The sequence below is a fragment of the Oreochromis niloticus genome, linkage group LG11, assembly GCF_001858045.2.
Source record: "Oreochromis niloticus isolate F11D_XX linkage group LG11, O_niloticus_UMD_NMBU, whole genome shotgun sequence".
NCBI lineage: Eukaryota > Metazoa > Chordata > Actinopteri > Cichliformes > Cichlidae > Oreochromis > Oreochromis niloticus.
In genome coordinates, this window is record NC_031976.2 from 17,791,245 (window position 1) to 17,815,558 (window position 24,314).

A 24,314-nucleotide genomic window follows, 5' to 3' on the forward strand; every position below is an offset into this window, starting at 1 on the left:
GCTGCCAACCAAGAACACAAAGGTCCTGAATGGCCGTAGCCTCGCTCAGCAGAACAGTGTGCACTCCACCACATTGATCAGGAATGGCTCGAGGAACCTGACAATAGTAATGACCCAGCCTCCAGGGGTTCAGAGCCTTCAGAGTTCACAAGGGGGATCTAGACAATATTAAGAAGGTTGTTTCAGTGTTGTGCTCACAATTCTACAAACTTTTCAAACAGTATTCAAGTACTATGCCACCTTTACATGTTCCAGAAGGGTCCATGGCTTTAACTAGCAGCTGGAAAATATAAAGAGCAGCCTGGCTTCTCTAGCAAGCCTCGAGGCGATTCATGTCTCTTCCTTGCGTAGGAATAAATTTTAACAGAAGTGATTGAAAAGTTCCTTCTCAGACATGGACTGGAATAGATGTTATTGTGCAACTACATTAGACCACCTGTAGTCACTCTATAACAACCGGTGTTTCTCTCTCCCTAACCCTTTTGCTTGTGGGAGCAAGCCCATATGTGGTAAGGAAAGGACTCTAAAAGAACCTTTCTTCGCCAGGCGCACTTCATTTACTTACATCCCCCTCCCTATTCTCTCCCCCGCACAATTTCACCCTCTCTCTTGGCTCGCAGGCTTTCTCTTTGGTGACCATGGACACTGAGGATGGGGGTTTGGATAGGAGGGGCGGTTGTGGCGATTGTAGAGTCCTCGCTCTCTTCTGGGAAGAGAGCAGGTTTTTCTGACATCAATAGGCTGGCGCGAGAAATGGCGGGTAGTGTTGTACTTGAATGGCGGTATTCTACACTGCTGCAGTTTAATATCCTACGGCAAGCCTACACCTGCAGCCACAGCAGGCTTGACTCCCACATTCATTACCTCTGAGATGATTCTTGCACGTGTGCCCACTTATACAAAATCAAAACTCTCGCTTTCTGCTCTGTCAAAACAATGAAAATATGTGTTATGCCAACCAGTGTGTTGCATCAGGGATGGCTGGTAGTAGTATTAGTAGTAGCATTTACCCATGACAGACTCTTCCATAATGTTCCTGACATGCTCACATACGAGTCCACGTGCCGCACATCTCAGCAGGTGTTTTTATTCAGTGTCCTGGGCTCACGTCCCAGCTGTTGACTGCTTAACATGGACATTTGTAGATGAACTGTCGCAAAGGGCAATCAGTGAAGTGACTGACTTAAAAAGCTCTCTGCAGCCTTGGTCTTAAAGGGTTATTTGTTCCAGCCCAGCAGTTCAAGTGATTCAAAATACGTGACTAATCTGGGGCTTGATAATGAGCTGATGAATTCAATCTCCCGTTAGTGCTGAACTGGGACTGGAAACTGTGTATCCCCTTTGAAGAGCACCATCTCTGATGAGTTTCCGATGGACTTCTCTATCACTGAACTACGGCTCCCAAGGCCCCGCACCCCTGGCCAGTCAACCATGGCCATATCCTATCAAGCTCTGCGTCAAATCAAAACACTATAAAGTCTTTATGAGGAGATACAGTAGGGGAGAGGGGAGGAATTTGAAAACAAAACAGAGATTGGTGGTTGTATAATTGGATTCTTGGGTCAGGGAGGGTGATATTATGACTGGCTAATTCAAGATGGATCACCACAGGCAGTAAATAGCAGGGATAAAGGCAAAAATGTCAATAAGCCCCATCCATGGGCTTACAAAGAAATGTTTTCAAGACATTTCCATTGGTGCAACCTAACTCCTGTGTGTTTTTTGCTTCCCTGCGGAGCTTAGATAGGGGATTACTGCAACAGGCAGATCAAGTGGCAGTGAGTAATCCATGACAATAACAACCTCTACCCTCTCTGCTGAAGCCCCCTCCTCTGCTAAAACTTACCCCGCACTGTGCCCGTCACATACCTGACACATCCTGTGTCTCGGTTTATACCATTAGCCTTAGCATTTAATCCTATTAATGAACAACTCTCTCTCTCACCACAGTGCACGCCTGTACAGATGCCTCCTGCAAATGTTCAAAACTGTTTTTGATGTGTTCTGGTTTTAGACTGTTACTCATTCATTTGGCATAGTGTGTTACCGAGATATTTGTGTGTGTGTGTGTGTGTGTGTGTGTGTGTGTGTGTGTAAGCTTATTATCAGCGCTGGTTGGAGGTTAGAGGACATTTTAGGAACCAGGGCTATAGCGAGGTTTTTTTCGGTAGCTAATGAGTTTAGCACTTGAAGAGTATATAATGAGCCTTCATTTTATGATTCCCTGTTATGAATAATGGAACAACTTATAAATGGGGGCACAAGCAATGTAGAACATGGTGACTTTATTCATCTTTGTTCATGAAACGTTCTGACAGTTGCCCAAGATATAACCTCATCAGAGGATGGGGTGTTATACACTGGTGCCATGCTTTAATTCTGACAGCGCCACTTTAATGTTACAGTAGGTTCTTTCTGAAAAGGGGAAGTTCTGCTTAATAGCAACATGAGCGGTTCCTTGTTAATTTATTTAGAATCCATCACAAAGGTGCATTTACAATTGAGCCTAAATCTGTTTTTAATGTTGCACGTGTGTGATGCACTTGCTGTAAATGGGAGTTTGGAAGATGGATGCTGACAGATGCAGTTATGACATGTTTTGGCTGGAGCGGCGCTCGTGCAGATGAGAGGTGATGGAGGTAGAGCTTTTTGTCCTAAACACCTGTTCCACTTCTCCCTCTGAATGCAGACAGAGATAATGGAAAGCTGTTTCAGTGGTTTGCAACGTCAGGGATTACATATCAAATAAATACCATGTTCATATTGCGTATGAATAGCCAAATGTATGTGTTTCTCTGCACATATAATACTGTGCAAATCGTCATTTCTTTATATTTTGCTGGAAAATGGAAACTATATAACGTAGATGGAAATACAGCATATAAGCAACATATAGCATAAGGCCTACACGAATGGTTTTCCAATCTTATTTAAGGACATTCAAAGCTCTTCTTTGGATGCTGACTGCCTTTTTTTTCTGATCTCTGTCAACATGATCCCACACGGCTTCAATAATGTTGAGGTCCCTCCTCTGGGGAGGCCAATCCATGAATAACAGTGTTTGATTATATGTTTTTCTATCCAGTGAAAGTGTTTGGAATCAATATGGGCTGAAAAATAAAACTGCTGTCAATCAGATGCTTTCCAGATGGTATTGTATTGTGGATCAAAATTTAATGGTACATTTCTGTGTTCATTTAACTAAATGGAAACAAATAATGTGTTTATGTGACAGGCTGCTAGTATCAAATACCTAAAGATGCAAAGTTGTCTGTTATATGTAAACGCAACACTTGTTAATTACTTCAGTTAGGTGCCTTTTGAATAATTCACTGGTCAGTGTTAAGTAGCTTCCTCTGAAAAAGGTCAGGTACAAGGACTGAACTGAAAATGAGTTTAAAAATAGACAGTTTCCAAAGAAAACCTTTGAAAGACATTCAGAAAGCCTGGCGAACTATTGCTCAAGACCACTTCAAAGAAAAAAAAACAGCTAATTGAAAGCAAAATAAAGAGAAATGAGAGGGTGACTCAAGACTTTTGCACAGTACAGTATAGAAAGGGAAAAAAAATTCTTGCACACATACTGTGAAAATATGGTGTTCGACAATATTTATCATCCCAAGATGAAACTGATGAGTTGTGTCTTTCTGGTGTTAAGAAGTCAGAGCTCCATTATTATCTATCCTATTCAGCATAAGCTTTTTAGAGACTTTCTATCCTCTGGGCCTTTTCCAATATCTTTCGGAGAATCAGGTTAGTATCACATGTTAGACCATGCAGACACTGGTGCCTGTTTTTAGAGTGAAATGAGATGAATGTAGCTTGTCTGCACATTCACTCGCCTGTGTCGGAGTGTTTGTGCGTGCAAATCTGCATTCACTGTAGACTTGAGTTTATCTTTGGGTGCTTGTGTGCAATGGAGAAAAGAGAGCATGTGCATCTGTATGTGAATGAGAAAGGAGGATAGGTGCAAAGAGCTGCCTATGCATATTGATGTGTGTCTGCTAATCTGGTTCTTATCTGCTTTATCCATCCATCCGTCCGTATTTGTCTAATAAATCGAATATTTCAGCTCAGCGTTTCACATCTGAACTGCAGGATCAAGTCCTTGCCTATCTGTGTTCATATATGTACCTTAACAAGAGAAACAGAGGCAGAAAAGCAGACGGAAAGAGGAAGGATTTAAAAAAATCCCACTTAGAAGTATACAAAGAAAGGGCAGAAAGAGTTAATTAAGAAAACAGCATGGTTGCTGTCTGTTCTTTGCTCTGAGTGCGTGTCTAGTAATTGAGTCGGATGTGTGTTTTATTGTTGTCCACATGTTCTATCGCAATTGTACAAATGTGCATTGGTGCAGGTTTAGCTTGACTGGGCTTATTCCCTCACATGGCTTTTCTGAGGGGATGTGATGGATGGCGGCTTTAAGTCCCAGTCCAAGCTGGAACACACCTTCCTCTGCACTTCTGCAGTTTAACTGCAGTGGTCAAGAAAGATAGTGTGGGTGGAGGGAGGTGGGCTCGGGCTGCTAGAGGGGGATGATGGAGTGAACGAGAGATAAGAGGAACAGGCCAGCATGAGCGAGCGAGGAAAAAATTAGATACCTGCCTGCCTCATTTGTGAACATATCATTATTCTTATTTTAGGATTTGTTAGGCTGCCAGACACCCCTCGAGCACAACAAGTGATGCGCCTGTGTGAATTGTGTGGGCCTGAGTAGATTGAGAGTGCAGGGGCTGTCAATAGATGCATGGCCCAGTCATCTTCTCTGGGAAGAGGGAGGGGAAAACAAACAAATGCATCTCATTATTGCTGTGCGCGCCTCTGCAGTGCTCTGGGTAACCCATCACAGTCCACACAGATTCAATTGCTTCTTTTAAATCAGTTTGAAGCTGCAGCCACATCTCATCTGTCTCAATAGCAGACTAGAGCAAAGAGGTGACTCTGTACACAGCAACAGCTCCTCCTAGTGGCCATGAGTCAACTGGACGTACCTCGGTAGAGGTAGATGTTGAATGGCTGGCTTGTGGTCCAGCTGTTGAGCCATACATTGGCAGCGGGGTTTATCTCCGAACTGAGCGGCAGCTATCTCCCTGCTCCGCCTAATCCTCTACAGCCCGTCTTATAGTCACATTTCATTCTTGCAGTATCTCTTTTCTCCTCTGCCAGTCTTTCATCTCCCTTTACACACACATCTCCTTCCTGTACTTACCAACTCTCTATTCTGTCTGTTAACTCAGGCAGCCTTTGCACTTGATCTCTGATGAAAGAAAACAACCTTCACAGTAACCATAGTTTCTAATTCTACAAGCTCACCCACACACCAAAAGCCAGCACAATAGATGGCCAGTTATCTGTAGGCTAGTGCGTGCTTGATTTAACTAATGCTCTTGGTAAGGAGGGGCTAACAGATCTGCAAAGAATCTCTTTCATAATTAGTTGGTGACAGATTTCTCAATTTACTGCCCAAATTTTTCTGGTCCCTTGTGTTAAAAGCTATGTGTTTTTTCCTTCTTTTTTTTTTTTTTTCCTGGAATCTCTATTTATGGTCAGATAAAAGGATTGTAGAGAACAGTGGAGAAGTGAAGACTGCTTTGATCAGTCCAGAAAGCACATATTTAGCTTGGGGGTGATCTGAGTAGAGAAGTGTTTGGTGTTTGCTATGATAGATTAGCACTGGATTGGTTTCATCACCGTTTCATCTTTATATTCTCTTCTTGTCCACAATTTGTATTCAAACGCAACCGAACATCAAACCTAAATCATTCAAAAACTGACAGTGTGACACTCCAGTCAGTCCCAGATATTACAATCCTATTATCATATCACAGCATAAAGTTTAGAGCAACAGCCAGAAATCAGTGTAATCTATAGTTTTTTAGGTACTGATGTCAAGTTGGAAACTTGAGCTGTTTTCTCTCTTTCAGTCCCTCCGTCCAAGCCGTACTTTGACATGGACATGTCAACACCTTGGGAAGCCGGGAAGAAGTACACCGTCACCTGCATTGCCCCTGATGCAAAGCCTTTGGCGGAAATCACACTTTATAAAGGTGAGTCATGCTTTCTGCTCCATTAGATTTTTATCTTGATGGTCAGGCTGACAAGCTGGAAGGAAGGGCCAGCCGCCTTTTTGATATTCTACAGTCTGCCATGTGTATAGGCCTCAACCTGAATATTTTAACAAGAAAACACGGAATAAAATTCGAGTCCACTAAAGGCTTCTTGTTTCTTAGTTTTGTTTTGTTTTTTTTAAACTGCAGAGTTGAAAGGAGCAGACTCTGTGTGGGAGGAAATAGCCTGAACATTTGAATTTCCAGATGTTTGTTTCACAATTTCATGTAGAGTCAATTTATTGCGGGTTCCTTGTTGTTTACAAAAGCATCTACGATATTGCCATCGCTTTGTTTTTACCTCTTCTTCTTCTGTCACACCTATTACGCTGTATCGTGCTGAAACCGAGCGAGAGATGTTCTGTTTGTTCCAACGGTGTGAATTTGTCTGCGGGGTTGTGCTGTAGGTCTAACATATAATTTCATACTTTCATATTTTTAGACCGTGATTTCTGCACGACAGTCGCGCACACATGTGCATCATAGTCCAGTATTTGCAATTCCCCATGAGAATAACACTGGTGTTTGTGTTTCGCATGAACAAATTTACACACAGTATTCTTCCTTTTTTGTGCGCCTTCCCCCCATTGTGTCTTTTAGATGGAGTTGAGCTGACAGGTGCAGAGTCTTTCTCCACGTCTGGCTCAAAGGATAAGCTTCTGAACGCGCATGCTGAAGTAACGTATGTGTTCAGCTGCCTGCCAGACTCATTCTCCTCACCAACCTGCTCAATCTCCCCAAGTCTGTCTATGTTTCTTGTTTCCCTTGTTTTCACCGTGCTCTTATTCTCGCCTTCTGTCTTAGTGAGTACAATGAATTTCTGCACACACACAAACTGCTTCTTGGCACTGTGGAGTTGAATTAGCTTCTGTCAAATGCACAAAATTACATTCCAGCAGCGAGACAGATCCGATCCTTGCTGGTTCGCCTGGTGCCCATACATTAAGCGGGGCCATAGATTACTTTAATCCTGCATATCTCCTCTATGTCAAAGATAATAACCTCTTGTCATATCTTCAGATAACATTGGTACTGAGGAGCTGCGATGTTGTTTAACTCTCAAGCAGAGAAGCCGAGGTCTTAAGCAATATTGATGCTTCTTCCACATATTCACGCTGAGCATACACAGCAGTGGGCGATATGTGATGGTTACAGTTGTCACTGAACTGTAGTTTGATATAGAAGACGTAAACAGAGAGAGTAAACTAGACTCTGAATAAATTCAGTGTGTTTCTAAGTACATTGCAAAGTGCCTTGCTTTTATTCCCATGGCTCCTGACAACACACACTGCCTAAAACAGAGTTGGGGTACTTGCATATTAGCTGAAACCATCTGTTTTTTTGGTTTTTTTAACACTTCTAATATTCCACTACATTTGTCATTTAACCAGTTACAGATACTGGTTATCTTATTTTGCAAATAACTGTTAAAATCATCCCTTTTTTCCACAAAACTCAAAGACTAGAGAAAAATTACAACACATTTCTGCCAGAACTTTGTGTTTTTCTTGCCACATTATTCACCTCATGACTTCTAAGATTTATGCTTTTACTGGTGTTCACAGTACACTCACAGACAAAGACAGGCACTTTATCATTGCAACTATTAAAATCAAATTATAAGGAAAGAAAAAAGAAAGCTAAACCAGCTGCTCAGTGAGCAATTTGTACGCGTATGTAACAGATTTGTCACTCGGTGAAAAAATCTTTGCAAAAGTGTTTCCTACTTTGATTCTCTTCTGAAATTGTGTGAGTTTGTGAAGAGAATTGTGCCTCATGAAAATGTGTCATTAGTGAGGGTTGTAAAGTCTTCAACGTATGCTAAAGGATAGAGAGGATACTGAGCTTTACTCACCAGAAATTACGAGACAGTGACTGCTGAATTAAAGGTGAGAAGGGAGGTATCTTTATGGTTTTATATTGCTGTGTTCGTGTTTCTGCCTACATCATTATCATCAGTGTTTGCCCTGCAAACATCATTGCAAGTCAGCAATCATTCTGCGATATCGTAGAGTGCAACTGGTGTAAATATATCTCAAAATTAAGCAATATTGATGTAAATAGCAAATTACTTTATGCTTTTATTTACACCCATCTTTGTTAGGTACACCTTGCTAGTAATGGGTTGGATCCATTTTTCCCTTCAGAACTTTGTGGTACAGATGCAACAAGGTGCTAGAAACCTTCCTCTGAGATTTTGGTCCATAGTGGCGTGTTAGCATCACAGTTGCTGCAGATTTGTTTTCTGATCTGGATGTTCCACATATGCCAAAGGTGCTCCATCTGATTGAAATCTGATGACTGTGGAGGCCATTGAGTGCACTGAACTCACTGTCCAATGTTCAAGAATCCAATTTAAGATTATTTGAGATTCTCCTGCTGATAGTAGCCATCAGAAGATGGGTACACTGCGGTCATAAAAGGATGGACATGCAACAATACTGAGGAAGGCTATGTTGTTTAAACAATGTTTAGTTGGTATTAAAGGGTCCAAATTATGCCAAGAAAATATCCCCGCCTGAGCTGTTGCTACAAGGCAGCATGGATTCGTGCTTTTATGCTTTTTCCACAAAATTCTGGCCCTAACATCCGAGTGTCACAGCAGAAATTTAGACTCATCCGATCCAAATTCTCTCTTTTTCAATTCTGTTGAGCCTTTGTGAAGCGTTGCATGTTAAGAGATGCTCTTCTGCATTGCTTGGTTGTAACAATGGTTTTTTTGAGTTGTTGCCTTCCTAGCAGCTCGAAGCAGTCTGGCCATTCTCTGACCTCTGACATCAACAAGACATTTTCACTCAGAGAATTGCCGCCTCGCTGGATATTGTCTCGTTTTTGGACATTCTCTGGAAACCCTAGAGATGGCTGTGTGGGGAAAATCCCAGCAGATCAGCAGTTCCTGAAATACTCAAACCATCCCAACTGGCACCAACAACCATGCCACATTCAAAGTCACTTAAATGAACTTTCGTCCCCATTCTGATGCTTGTTTTGAACTTTAGCATTTCATCTGAGCCATAGCTACATGTCTAAATGCAATGAGTTGCTGCCATGTGTTTGGCTGGGTAGACATTTGCGTTAGCAAGCAGCTAAGCAACTGTACACAACAAAGTGGCCTGTGAGTGTATATTGAACTATATTTACCTTCTGTGCTGTTTGGCATTTGCACCTTCCCTAAAACCTGGTCTCCTGACTCTGAGTCAGATACATGTCATGTGTCTAACTCATTCCTCATGGATAAATATATTACATGATACTTGTCACTTTGTTTATCTCACCAGACTTCCTAAAGACTAAAAACAATCCCCAAATCCTTGCAACCCTTGAAAAGGCATTTGATATCATGACCTTTACTTAAACTGGACTGTATTTAAATCGATGTGTCAATTTTTTTTTATGAAAACTTTTTTATGGGATTTTTTTTTACCACTCTATATCTTTAAGTGTAAGTTTGTTATTGTCATTTCTTCTGTCCTTCTGTTACCTCTTAAAGGGTCACTGCTCTGAGTTCTGACCATGGGAGGCAGTTGGCCTGTCACGCCATGAACCCCACCCTTCTCAAGCCCGTGGAGACTACAATGACTATGAATGTGTACTGTGAGTGTCTCAACCTGTCTTTATACTGATGGCCAACACCCCCATTTTATATAAAACACACACACATACACACTCTACCACACAGGAACAGAACCCGAGGGGGGCCCTTGGGTATCCGGCATTGTGCACTCAGTCTGTGTTAGTGGCGCAAGGAGAAACATTTAAGCTGAAGGCAAAGTCACACCTACTTCAAAACAACATTCAGCTGGGGCAACCTTGTGAACATCCAACTCTCAAGGCAGCCCGTGCTGGACAGAGGGACAGAGGTTGATGTGACCAAAGCAGTAAGCAGTTGTTTTCTACAGTTTTGGCTGTGGCTAATAAAGCAGCCTGCAATTAAATTTCTGTGGGTTTGGATGTGTTTATTAGTAATCTGGAATTATTTACACGCTTGGTTATTGCCCCGGTGTTAACCAAGGCACATAAACTAATTATTAGATGAATTACACGAGCAAGAATTGTGCTAGAGAATTTTTTTTAACAATAATATTTTTCTAATATGGAAAGCTCAGGACACCACATTTAATAATAATAAATCTTGCAAAACTAGCCCAGCAACTTTTGTGCTCATCAGCTCAAATTAAATTTAGAATCCACCGAGGAAGGAAACTAAGCCAGTTTCTGTTGCCTTTTCTTTCATGTTTTTACAAACCACGCAACATTATATAATAAATCCATTGCTGCACATGAAGGTTAGCTGACACGCGGGATGTCTCTGCCATTGCGTTTGGCAAAGAAACAATGAAAGCTGTTGTTGCTGAATAAACAACCAGTGCTCTACTGCCACTGTTGTTTACTACAGTGTGGGTTTGGTGTTTTCTACCCTGTTGATCAGCTGAAGTAATTGATTGTTGAGGCCTTAGAGTGTACCCACCTGCTTGTCCCGGGACTAAATCATGCTGTTGATTAAACTGGAGGAGGGCTGCTGACACTTTCAGCAGTGAGTGCTCCCTCCAGCTCAGCTGCGGTATTATCCACAGGCTGACTACACACCTTAATGCTGTCCCCATGCTTTCCACACTAGACGCCATAGTTGCTGTTTTATCTTTCACCAGTAACTGCGAGCGTTCCTCCCTTCCTCCCTGTCTCTCTTCTCTGCATTAAGCAGTATGGGCTCTCTGCTAAAGTGCTAATGTTGCAGAACTTGGGACCACCGCCGCAGTCTTACTCAGTATGCTAGCCCATCAAAGCCAGCGCGGTGGCCATTTTCAGCCAGCTAGATTGTTAGCAAGGTGGCAATTTGTCATGCTGGCCCAGGGTCTGCAGTCTGCTCTCTGAAACTGATTGCAGCAATAACAAAGGCCCATCCTCTTCTAATTTATTTTACTGCATATATTTTATTCGAGGAGGCTGTAATTTATTCATATTTCACGTTGCCTTATTACTGTTTGAACATCTGTTATTTTGCTTTATGGACTGGATCCAGCTCACTGCTCCCTTAATACTTAATGCTTTCATCAGATCCGGACCTCTTATCCCACAGTCATGCTGAATGACCAATTTATTGGCCCCGTCTCAACAAATAGGGATGCTTCCTGTTCAATTGCCAAGAGTCTTCTCATCGCACTGCAGTTTCTTTTTTTTCTTCTCTTTTTCTTTTTTTTTTTTTTTTTACACTGTCCTATTGGCCACACCATGGTTCTGTTTCTCTGAGTTACTACACCTTTTTTCTTCTCTCACCTCGTCCTCTTTTTCTCGTGCTCATCCTCTGTGCCATTTCCTCTTGTCACCCCCCAACCCCCTTTCTTGACAGTCGCACCTCAGCCTCCAGTTATTCTGGGTCTGGAGAGGAACGAAGTCAAAGCAGAGAGAACGCTCGTGTTGGAGTGTGTGTCATATGGTGGAAACCCCCTTGCCACTCTCCACTGGACCAAGGTAAATCTTCTGCGCCATCTGTTAAGGAAGCTTTGTAACACACTGTCACGCTGGCAAAATGAGCCATTTCAGTTAAAAAACTCGCAGCATAAGTATCCCATTCTTTGTAGCTTCTGTTCTTCGCTGCCTGCGCCATATGGGAGCTTGCAACTACTCAAACATTCTGTTGCCTTTTTGAGTTTCATGTGTTCATCCGTCTGTCAGAACGGAGAAGTTCTGTCTATGACTTGGGAGGAGGACGTTGTTGCTCAGAAGTCCAGCAGCATCCTCAAACTGAAGATCACCCCTGCTGACAACCAGGCAGAGCTGTGCTGTGAAAGCTCCAATCTGGTGTCCCGATCTCCTCTGTCTGTCAGCCGCAAAATAACAGTTCTCTGTGAGTGAAAATAACTTTTAATACACTGCGCAGTGCTGGAACACACATGCACACACTGGTAAAAAACAAAGCCCAGACAGGACTGACTGATTGCAGGTTATTAATAATATGGACACATTGGAGAGGAGTATAATACATCTTTCCTCCAAGCCCAATCTTTTTGCTGTCCCAGTAAATATTGTAAAGTTAATATCATTAATGAAACTAATGGTTTCTATGGCTGCAGCCCATATTTCCAATTGCCTCCAGATTAGTACCACTGTATGCTCTTTCGTAGCTGTTACATAAATTTAGCTGAATTGCTTCAACGTGCAGTCCTGAGGCACTAACGGCGACACTTTGAAACAGTAACGCCCATAGTTAAGAGATTATACTTTTCTCTCTGAATATAAAATGTTTGTTTCAGCAACAATAGAACAAATATGGAATTAATATTTATCAGCCTTGGTGCATTGAGTCTAACAATAGCCTGATTTTCACTACAGAGCCACACAATGTCGAGAGCTTTAAATGCTGTCTGATTGATGCGCCGATTTTATGTAAATATGATTAGGAGCGGCCCTTCCGCTTGCTCGTGCTATGTAAATGTGGTTTAAATTGCACCAGCGCTCCTCCATTTACCAAAATCCCCAGCAGGCTGTGGTGCCATGCCTCCCAGTCATCCATTCAGGGATGGTGAAAATGAACCGCTGACTGCCTGACAATGCTCTAGGCGCTGGCAGAAGCTGGAGGGCACGGAGCAAGACTCACTGGTGAAATATGAATATGCCTCCTTCACCATACAGCACCTGCAAGAATTTCAGCGGTCGATGTGTGTGTGTGGATTAGGCAGATGCATTCCACACGGTGTCACATGTGGAATAGACATAAATACACAAAAGATTTACATGCATGACCCCTCCTACTAGAAGCCTGCCAGCTCGGTCCCAAGGCTTTGTATTCCCCGGAAGGCTTTATACGACTGCATCACTTTGCCTGCAGCTATTGTACCCTGTCTACCCCTCTGGTTAAAACGAAGCAGACTTTAGAAACCACAATGAAAACCCCCAGAGAAAACAAGTTGCCACTCAAAGTGATTTTTTTCCCTCTCACCCTTGATACAGCTCTGTGTTTCACATCCAAAAATAGTTGCGCTGCCACTGTGATCAGAATATGTAGCTGTTGAATGTACTATTCACGGGATGATATTTTTACTGACTTGTCTTTGTATGTTTTCCCATGCATGTGTGCGTGTACATCAGTTGAGCCTGCCGAGCTGACGCTGTCGGGTTCGTTAACAGCAATTGAGGGGCAAGAGTTGAATCTCAGCTGCTACGCCACCTCCAGCAATCCCCCCGTCGACATCCGCTGGTGGCTGGGCTACAAGGAGCTCAACAACACTTCTGTTGCTATGGAGGAGGTGGGACTACACGGGACGCAATTTGCACAAAGCTGAAATTCATCCACGCAGTCCTATGACTAGTCAACATGCTGGTCGATTTAAACAGAATACTGAAAAAGGTTATGTTTATATATATATATATATATATATATATATATACATATATATATATATATACATATATATATATATTTTATGAATAGATAGGCAAAAGGCATGGAAGCTAATGTACAAAAACATTTCCTTTCAGTCAAGCTTGCCTTTAGGGTATCAACAAAAAAACTATTAAAATGCCTCCTATTGAATTAAAAGAATCCTCAATATGCAATGTGACCTCATGTGAACCGTTATAGATGAAAGAAAACAGTATGACCATGAGCTGTCTCTGAATAGGCCTGCTGCAGCTTTGCAAATGAATCATCCGATTCCAAAAAGAGTATTCTGCTGCTCTTCTCCTCTTTTGTGTATGCTAATAAGATCAAAGTGAATAAAAGCTGACACAGAAGATGAGTATTATTAAACAAGCTCTTTATTCATCTGGTAGCAGCATTTTCATTTGATCTTACACAAGGCACTCAGTGTGCCGTATGCGAGCTTTAATGCATGCGACACAGTGTGAGGCGAATGAAGACTGACGCTCCTGTCCAGTGTCTTTGTTAGTCTTTCTGACTGTGGCTTTTACAGTAATTACCACAATAATAGCTTTAATAACCAGATGTGCTGCAAAGGCATGACCACTATCAGGCAGGTGCAAAATGACACTTGCCTCAATTTATAACAGTGTGCAAAGCCGGAGAGTCAGATGAATATACTTATTTATCACAGACCATGCACAACATCAGTTATTACAGCGGCTAATTTGCCATCTGTATTCGCCAAGACAAACCAGCGAGGGTTGTTTTTCTCACAGATCCCCCCCCCTCTCTCTCTCACACACACACACACACGCACGCACGTGCTCAAACACATACAACTAAGTAAGGATGCCAGACCAAGACTGTCTGTCCCCCAAAACGAACTGTCATGTGTTCTTTGTGTCTGCAGGGAGACAACGGTGGGATGACAACCATGTCCAACATGACCCACCGGGTCTCTCGGGAGGAGCATGGGCTGAAGCTCACCTGTGAGGCTTTTAACAAGGGAACACATTTCTCCAAAACCCAGATCGATGAACTCAGTGTCTACTGTAAGTGACTTTAAGTTTTCTAAGTACGCGTGGTTTCTTGAAATCCTTTGATATTAGTGTACATAACTGCCACAAGAAATCTCCATGGAGAATAAAACTTTGATTCCATCGTTGTTCTGAAGGGTTAATGAAACTGTACATGTCAGTAAACAAAACAGTTTTCCAAATAGCACGTGTACTTGCAATTGCCTGTTATTTTTACATATCTATCTATCTATCTATCTATCTATCTATCTATAAAATAGTGTTTTTCTTTTTCTTAATTTTTAACCGTTATGAAAAATGTTGTCCTATTTATCAAAATGCCTTTAATATTAATGTGTCTCTCCACTTACTTGATGTTTTGTTGCACTGAAAATATGATCTTGTCTGTGCTGCTTTAGCTGACCTGGTTAGTTGGCAAATGGACACACAGATGCAGGTTATTAACAGTTGTGAGAAAGAAGCTCTCATTAACAGAACCAAAATCAAATATATGATGAGTTATATTTTGCTTTTTCAAAGAAGCGGATCTCTAATGTTTTTCTATTGATGTGTTAAAGACCAAAATGCTATCAAGCCTGAAAAAAAAAAACATATTTACTTCTTAATATTTTATATGTGGTTGTTAATTAATTAAAAAATAAATAAATTAAGTATTCCTTCATTTCCAAATAATACAAGTCAACAAAATTCATTATAAGATAAATCATACCACCCATTTTACATGCAGCAAGAAAACAAGAATCTGATTAGGGTCTAATTACACTGGGTAAGTGAATCATAAACATATAAAGATATATTAGAGGTTAATATGAAAACCCACATCTTGACTTAATGAAGTTTCATAAATACTCATCAAGCATATGTAACAAACTAAACAGCAAAATATTTAAAGAGATATTTAAATTGCAAGTAAGCTTCTACAGCCATACCTTATTGGTATACTATTGGTAACAATATGCCAATGGATCCTATAGATAGGAAAAAATTTACATTGTTTACAGGTTTGAAAAGTGAATCCAATGTTTAATTGCAAAAATAAGTCAGATGTTAAATAAACCTATATGGAACATCCTGATGCTCACCTATTACATCAGTAAAAACATTATTATAATAAATTTATGGTCTCAATTTCTCATTCCAAGTCTTACTGACATTTTGTTTATAAGATAAGTAAAATATAGGATAAGGCAGTATATGCTTTTGAGCGGGGCTACATTGTGACGCTGCAACCATATGAGCATGCCGTGTCCTCAGTTTCTCATGTGTGATGTCTAGTTTGAGACAAAATTCTCAAACTAAGGTTTTAAAACAGGACTTCCATGAACAATGGGTGACAGCGTGGATCTTTTATATACAGTCTGCACAAGGTAATAAACCCAACAAAAAGTAGAGTAGTTACAGTTATACGTTAAATGTGTCTTTTTTTTCTTTTCAGTTGAAAAAACAGCCAACACATCCTTGGTATTAAATTAACCATTGCAAAGTACCTACTTACTGGAGGCCAGCCACCACTGACACACTTAAAGAGATTGCTCTGCAGACACTAATATGGAAGCCTAATATGGAAGCCTAATGTGTCTGGGGTTTTCAGGGATGGGCAGTGGACCAATCCACAGTGAGGGAAATGAAGGAGGGACACAATCTTTTGAGTGTCTATAATTAGCAGAAGTCTTTTCATTGCATTTTCTTGTATAATTTAATGTTATATTATTGTGTTTGCAATGATTTGAGGACAACTGTTTGTTTTTCCCAGGAGGGGGCTCTTCTCCCTGTAATTTCTGCCAATTGATTAGATAACAGAGTTTGGAGAAAAGCACCAGTGGGGGCCGATGATATTTCAGGAGGTTTACTGCCACCCACAGTTCCAGGAAAAGTCTTTTGCAGAAATTTTTGAACTGATATTTGTATAATTGATATCAACTTCAGCTCTTTTAAAGAGATCAGTCCCTTAATATAATATAAAAAACCCCCAAAGGAACTGATCTTAAAAAATTACAATCAACAGATCCCCCTCAAAAAGTCTGGATCAATGCTCCGCCTGAAGATGTCCCCTTACGTTCTGGAAGCACGGTCCATATGGCCTGTTTCGCCACTGGGGGAAATCCGAAAGCAACTTTGGCTTGGTTCAAGGTGAGAATGCACTGCCGTAAGAGCATGCCTGCCTGTATATTTGTGTTGTGGTGTTTGTTGAGCCTAAACACCGAGATCTACAATCTTTCTTTGTGATTTAGGATGGAAAGGCAGTGACTGGTGCGCTGAAGCAGACCTCGTTTGATATGGGTGTAGCTCGAGAACTGGTCGTGGTCCTGACAGCAAGTGACAACATGGCCAGCTACCGCTGTGACGCCACAAATAAAGCAAAGAAAACCGTCTCTGCATACACCAAGCTCAGGGTTCACTGTGAGTAAGACTGGAGCTTTAAGACTTGAACTTTCTCCCAGTCTAACTTAGCTAAGAGAAAAGCATTATATCAGATAAATGAATTTCACAGCAGATTTGATTTGCTGCATTTTATATCCTTCATCTTGAAATAATCAATAAGTCAAAATTGAATTTTCGTGTTTACTCTGTGGTTCTCCAGTTACACCAGTAAGTATGAAGATCACAGCCCAACAAGAGGTACTTCGTCAGGGTGAGGCGCTAACCCTGGAGTGCCAGGCTGGAAGCAGCAGTCCGATGGCAAACATCTCCTGGATCTTGGGCCCATTAAGGTTTGCCTAGTCAGTAGGCTAAAGGGGACATAACAGAAAAAGCTTTTATGTAAAATTACATGCCCAATTCACTGTCAGAATGAGTCTGAATGATTGATGTTTATCCTATTAAATGAGGAGAAACGATAACTGTTTGGTGCACTTGAAATCCTTTATTAATTGGATTTACTGGTTGGGAATTGTGTCGTAGGTTGCAGGGAGTCGAGGAGGAACCCAGGGATGCTGAGTTTGGTGGCATTTCAGTGCACAGTTCTCTGTCTCTGAATCTGACTTCACAGCATCACAACCAGAAGGTCATCTGCCAGGCCTACAGCCATGTTTTGGCAGAGGGGGCCAACACGTACTATAAGCTCAATGTGCTTTGTAAGTAGAAGGTGAATTGTTTGCTCTCTCTCTTTTTTTCTCATTCTTTCCTGTCATTGACTGAGAGATTTGGGTTGCGTCATTCTTGAGTGATGCACAATGATGATCATTAATGACGTGGATCAAAAAGTGGTTTGCTAATGTGACTTTGCAGAATGTGTGTTCAATATAATTTTTTTGTTTACTGGAAACCTTTGTTGTGAGTTGTGGGTCTGTTGAGCTCTGTGGCAGTGTGTCCTAATTGTGCATTTGCTTTGCTGCATGGCCATGTTTGTCTTTGATGCCATTTCACAGGCAGCAGCCAGCCACTGTTTCAAAGCTTGGTGCTGTGTATGAGCATGAAGGAATGTCACTGTGTGTTTGTGCAGAGCTGCCGTTGGACAACAGTACTGTCACTCGTTGTTTTAATGCCTGTCCCTCTTCCTCCTGTGCTGCCTTACTCCCCCGTCCTCTAAGTGTGTGAAGTTAGTTAGATCTGGAATTATTGGTGGGATGTCGACTTTCTACTTGTTTGACTCTCATTAGTGTCTCTTCGTGCTTTCACTTCCAACATGTTTTGTGTGTCTTTGTGCTCACTCTTGGTGGTTCTGTGGCACTGACTTTGTATCCTTGCCACTGGTCTATTTGCTTAGTATGAATCCAATTCACTGTAGCTGTATTTTATTTTATTTTTGTGCTGCCTGTCTGTCAGACCCACCAGAATTCAGCCCAGACCAGCCAACAGAGGTGCAGGTGCTCGAGGATGACATGGCAGTCGTCCCACTGCTGGTCTCAGCTAACCCAGAGGAGGTCTCCTGCATTTGGCTGCACCGCAGGGAGAAGCTGGTCAAAGGTGATCTAGGGTTGTGTGATGGCTCTATAAACCAGGTCCTAGTTGAGCTGAGCCAGCAAGTAAGCACTCAGCTCTGCCATTCAGGGTCTGAATAAAACATGGCAGGTTAGCCAGCATGGGACCCTGCCAAATGTGATTCTCATTACTGCTCTAATGTATGCAGTCTAAATGAGGATTGCTGTCTCCCTGAATACAACACAACAGTTCTAAACCTGGCTTCTCCTCCAGGCCGGTGTCACCGGGGCCCTGCTGCACCCACTCTCTTTTTCTGTTAACTCTGTTAGCTCCATTATACAACAGCACTATAAAATGACTGTATCTTAAATGCAGAAATCCACCTATTACATTTTAAGCGCTGTGGAACAGAAGGTGTCTCTCTCTCACAGTCTATTGTTGGCTTGATGTGAGAATCCGGCCAAGCCAATCAATAATGCAGAATTAGACGTCACTTAGAGACCAGTGGCCAGAGGACATTCAGCTGATGAGCATGTAATGAATACTTAATTTACCATTGCTTTTTACGTCTGTGTGTGCATGTGTCTGTGTGTGTTTTGGTAGAGGAAGATTACCGCTATCGCTGGTTAGATGACCACTCACTGGAGATCAGGAATGTGTCAAGAAACAATGCCGGAGTTTACACCGTCAAGTGTGAAAACGACGAAGGCGCAAACGAAATCTCCATCACGCTGGACGTTCAGTGTAAGAGCCTGCACGCAGGAAATGTGAATCTTTAGATTTGCACACACTTTCTGATGTTGTTCTGTTGCTCCTATACCTTTTGAAAGGGAACAAACATTTTATAGAGGTTAATGAAAGTGCCCCACGAAGCCAACTACAATGGCAAAAGAGATTTTTAAAAAATGATTGAGATGGTTAACTCTTTATTGAATAGGTTTCCTTCTTTAAATAGGAAACGAGCAGAATTTCTCTTGCAAATAACTGCCTGTTTTGTACATTGAATTTGAATTGGAACAATATGACTGCTTTTGAACTTGACAGTATGCATCCACACATGCTGACAAGAACTCTGACTTCTAGCTCCTCCCCGCCAAACGTGCCTCATTCATTAGACCTCCATGCAAGGCCATCCACCTCCACTGCTGCCCCAGGCCCAGCCTCAAGCTCTAGGCCCTCTGCCCCGATACTGATGATTTAATAATAGGAATGTGGAAAATGTAGGTCTGCCTGATTCACTAAAGCCCATGGTACATGCCTAATGGATTCTGCCATCTTGATCTGACTGGGCTTGACAGTTGTAGATATTCATTATGTATGGAGAATTGTAGTAGCTTTTATGTGTGGCGGTGTAGCCCACTTAACGGTGTCGTTCTTGGTTAGGAGACCAACATGGGTGGATTCCACAAACCCAGAGGTCTGTGTCTTGCTAGCGTTTCCCGTCACTGTTCCTCGAGAGTGAACATAGGTTTAGACAAGTAGGCACTAATGGCTTTATTGTTGCAAGTACATGGCACCCATGGGATGTATGAAAAGCTTGTGAGGCAGAGGCGAACAAAGAAAAGAAGTGGAGTCATCCAGTGAGGAAGAAGATATACCGTATATGTAGAATGAAGATATATTGTATATGAGTAAAAATGGAGGGTTACCAGGTTACCCTTCTCCTCTTGTTTGTTTCATCACTATCACACCTTCATAGGTAGGGATGGGTATTGATAAGATTTTCACGATTCCGATTCCATTTTCGATTCTGTTTAACGATTCGATTCTTTATCGATTCTTATTTTTAAAAAAAGAGAACACTAAGGTCGATTAGCTTAGAACTTTGTTTTATATCTTCTCTTTAAACAAGATAGAAATTTAGGAGTAACATGGCCTTACAAACCCAACAGTGAGATCTTAAGAGATCCACAGCCTACGGCTCTTCAATGGGGTGTCACAGGGTCCCCAGGGAAAAAAATTGTAAATGTAAAATAATAAAATAAATATTCTTAACATAACATAAATTATTCTGTTGCAATTACACAAGAATATCCAGTAATGTCCCTGCCTACAATTAAACACATTCACTTACCGAAAATCGGGGGCATCTGCTGTGGCAAACGGGTGCAAGCCTTTGACCACAAACTTAGTCACTGCTCGGTGACATTCGTCTATCCTGGCCTGAAAGGAGATGCTACCGGTAGACTGCAGCAAGAACTGCCAGCCAGACTCTGTCTCTCTCATCATGGTCACCTAAATGCACAGTAATGGCAGGTCTTGTAATAAGGCAGATCGCGCTAACATAATATGCACTGTTAGTTGATTTTTTACCTGCCGTATTAACGGGAGAGGACGTGCAAACATTACCGCTGCTGCTGGGTTGAGATTCACGAGTCCGGAGCGGAATTAAAAACACGACATTCATTTAAGGTTTTCGCGTGTTTTGTGAGCAAATGCTTTTGCATATTCGTAGTGTTTCCTCCTTTAAATGAAATATCTACTTTGCAAGTATTGCAAGTTGCCCCGTTGTCATCCGTTCTCGTAAAGTATAACCAAACTTTTGAGCGTTTGAGCCACTTAGGCGCCCTGCCAGGTAAATGACGCTCAGCAACGTGGTGACGTCATTCGGGGCGACTGGAATCGATAAGGGAATCATTTGCAAAAATGGCAAACAATTCCAAGGAATTGAAACAGTAGGAACCGGTTCTCACCAAGAACCGTGTTTCGATACCCACACACATGACCAGATGTCTGTTACAGACACATCTATAGGAAGAACAGATGCTCTTACTGTGTTTCTTCCTTTCTCCTTCTTGTTTTACTTATTTAGTTATTGCATTTGCTTACCTCATGTCCATATTAGATTTATTTATTTTTTTGGTGTCCCCTTTTCCCTTTAGCCAATCACTCCCCTATTTATATGTTAGCCAGACTGCCTTTGTGCTCTTTATTGCCTCACTGTCAGCTTTCCAATGAGTTTTTATTGTTTTTTGTGTGTGTATTACCTTTACCTGTTTCTGACTTTTGACAGAGCTTGTTTTTAAGTAAGTGTGCTTCATTAGTATTTTTGGATTTTTTTTTCCTCCATCTTTGTTTTTTCCTTTCTGCTGCTTTTCTCTTGTTCTATTTTTTGACTAATGACCATACAGAGAATGAACTCAAGCCTGATAGTAAAGTACCGGAGTTCAGACTTTGCCTGGTCTCCTCTGCGACCCCTGTGTTTTGAATTCTCGGTCTTGGTTATCACCTAAAGAAGTTAATGACATTGTATCCAAAGCACAGTGGCCAATTATAATGGGTTTATGAATATTTTCAAAGGCAAACTGGTGTAAGAGTAATTACAGCAATGCAGCAAGCCTGTTTAATGGTTTGCCAAATGATTCGTCCCTGGTTGACATTGCCTCTGCCGTAACCTTATCCCTTTTTTCTTACCCTCAGATGCTCCAAGTGTCAAAGCAGAGAAAGAGCCGGTGTTCGTGAACCTGGGGGAAACAGCAGATCTGATATGCGTGGCAGATGCCAACCCGATTATAGCTGGCATGTTCTCTTGGAAATGGCTGGTGAGAGCCACATATATAAAAAAACGTACACAGAAGCAGTCATCCCCTAAATGACCTTCCTTTTATCTGGCTTCCTTTCTATTATTTCATGTGTTCTTGCCATTTTTTTACTGGCCTTTGCAAATGCCCAGATGCACCATATTTCACTGGCTCTAACTATCCTTCCACCCCACCTCTTCCTGCTCCACGCTCAGCCCAAATCCAGAAAAATAGCTTTCATTACTGCTGCGTGACTAAAGGGCACATTCGTCAATGTGGCGTGGTCTCTGTATCTACCGATGCCGACCAGTCTTAACCCACCCCCTGGCAGTCGTGTGTGCGTGTCGCTTTCAACCTGCATGGCCCCTCCTCCTCTCTTTTCCTGTGGCTCTCTAGCCTTTGGCATTATTCTTCTCTGTTCTCAGAGCTTGTTCCATTGAGTGCCCTTCTCATCCAGACCCCAGGCCCTGATGGTTTCCGGCTCAGCTCTTCCTCACAATCTACCTGTCTAGCTCTCATCCATCTAGACAGGTAGGGGAGGCAGATGTGTGCTGAGGGATAGCGGCTGTCTTCTTCTTATCCTGCCTCACTCTATCTTTGACAGGGAGAGGAGGAGGTGGAGATGGGCGAGGAAACCCAGGAAGACGAATCAGGCCTTCTGACCATCTATAATGTGACTCGGGCTCACGCTGGTAGTTACGAGTGCCTAGCCAATAATGGCATAGAACCCCCTGCCAGTGCACATATACGGTTGGTTGTGCAATGTGAGTTTTGTATTCGGTTTTCACTGTGAGAAGGCGACAAAACATTTCCATTTCCTCGCTGTGTGGTATCTGCAAGAATAATCTTCTATGCCCATCTTGTCATATATAGTTAAACCAGAGCTTCGTAAAGGTCCCCAATGGAGGAAGGTAGCAAGCAGAGGGGATGGCACTAGCACAGCTGAAATTGTGTGCCAGGCAGAGGGCATTCCTCGTGTCGACTTCTCTTGGGAAAAAAGTGGTGTACTCATGGATTTTGAAAATCCCAGGTGGGAGAATTGAATATGTTAATTGTTTATGCTTGTGCTAAATTTGTACAATAAAAATAGCTTCAAGTCAAATATTATATGCTACATTATTTTGCAATTTCTTCATATATCATTGCTAAATCCAGATTTAGTGCTTTTGATATTTTTCACCTGTTCAACACTTTTTTGTGTCAAGCTGGGTAACATTAAAATGCAAAATGTGTGTCTGCATGCTAATGATTTGTCTTTCTCTGTTGTGTTTGTGTGCGTACATTTGTGCTACAGGTATGAGGAGGTGATAGTGAGGGAAGGCGCCTTTCACACCAGCACAGTTCGGGTGGTAAATGTGAGCGCAGTTTTAGACTACGCTGTCTTTAGCTGCACTGCACGCAACTCACTTGGGGAAGACAAGCTAGACATCCAGCTCATCAGCACAAGTACTGAATCGCTATTTTTGTTTCGTGTGTGTGTGCGCGCATGTGTGTGTGTGTAAGCTCTGTAGAGAGTTATGAGACTGAATCTTAAATGTAAGTGTACTATGTATAGGTTTCCCCACTTTCAAGGAAATGAACAGTCTGTAATTTTTATCATAGTTTGATTTTAATGGAGAGAAATCCAGAAAAAATCATACATTACATAAAAAGTTAGAAATTGATTTGTATGTCACTGATATACATATTTGATCCCTGAGCAAAACACGACTAGGTACTTGGTGGAGAAACCCTTACTGCCAAGCACTGCAATGATATGTTTATTGTAGTTGATCACCAGGTTTGAACACATCTCAGGAGGGATTTTGGGCCGGTCTTCTTTACAGAAAATCTCTGAATCCTTTAGGTTTCTTGGCTGCTGCTTGGCAACTCAAAGTCTCAGCTCCCTCCACAGATTTTCTATCCATCTTCAGTCCACAGGAACCTCAATGCGATGAAGTCATCCTGGATCCTTAGGGGAAAAACAGCACTAAAGCAAAAAGTTTCCACCTCTGTGGTTGACTGTAGGGATGTTGTTCTTTGGGTCGTAATTAGTATAATAAGTGTGTTACCAATGGTGTTCTTGGTGATGGTGGTCCCAACTGCCTTCAGATCTGACTTAGAGCAGCTGATGGTCATGTAAATTTTTCCATTTCCAAATAATCATACCAACAGTTGTGAGCTTCTTCCTGATGGTCTTGTTGCTCGTTTAAGCTTTTTGAAGCTCTGTAATCTTTGACAGCTCTTCGGTCTTCCTCATGGTGGTGAAGAGGTTGGACTGTAAAGAAATGATTCTGTGGACAGCGGTGTTTTATATACATAACAAGACTGTTCATTTCTTTGTAAATAAGCACCGTGCTAGTTGTTTTTCTGCCGTTTTTATTCTCTTTTTGCCCCCTAGTGGACACATCTCATACGCACTGCTGCTTTAACTCAATGGCAAATGATC

At 41.9% G+C, this 24,314-nt stretch overlaps 1 protein-coding gene across 5 annotated transcripts in view; it reads left to right on the top strand.

Annotated features, from left to right (window-relative positions):
• The window catches only part of nphs1 (NPHS1 adhesion molecule, nephrin), a 45,002-nt gene that overhangs the window by 15,302 nt on the left and 5,386 nt on the right, over nt 1-24,314 (top strand). For all 5 annotated transcript variants that reach the window (XM_005472496.4, XM_013277040.3, XM_003454418.5 and 2 more), the window contains 17 exons: nt 5,925-6,047; nt 6,708-6,789; nt 9,598-9,701; nt 11,455-11,576; nt 11,781-11,952; nt 13,194-13,351; nt 14,378-14,519; nt 16,510-16,634; nt 16,736-16,904; nt 17,086-17,215; nt 17,406-17,578; nt 18,270-18,410; nt 18,969-19,109; nt 21,786-21,907; nt 22,491-22,650; nt 22,760-22,916; nt 23,181-23,332. In XM_005472496.4, coding sequence (XP_005472553.1) covers nt 5,925-6,047; nt 6,708-6,789; nt 9,598-9,701; nt 11,455-11,576; nt 11,781-11,952; nt 13,194-13,351; nt 14,378-14,519; nt 16,510-16,634; nt 16,736-16,904; nt 17,086-17,215; nt 17,406-17,578; nt 18,270-18,410; nt 18,969-19,109; nt 21,786-21,907; nt 22,491-22,650; nt 22,760-22,916; nt 23,181-23,332 — 2,373 coding nt within the window. The remainder of the gene's footprint in view (nt 1-5,924; nt 6,048-6,707; nt 6,790-9,597; nt 9,702-11,454; nt 11,577-11,780; nt 11,953-13,193; nt 13,352-14,377; nt 14,520-16,509; nt 16,635-16,735; nt 16,905-17,085; nt 17,216-17,405; nt 17,579-18,269; nt 18,411-18,968; nt 19,110-21,785; nt 21,908-22,490; nt 22,651-22,759; nt 22,917-23,180; nt 23,333-24,314) is intronic.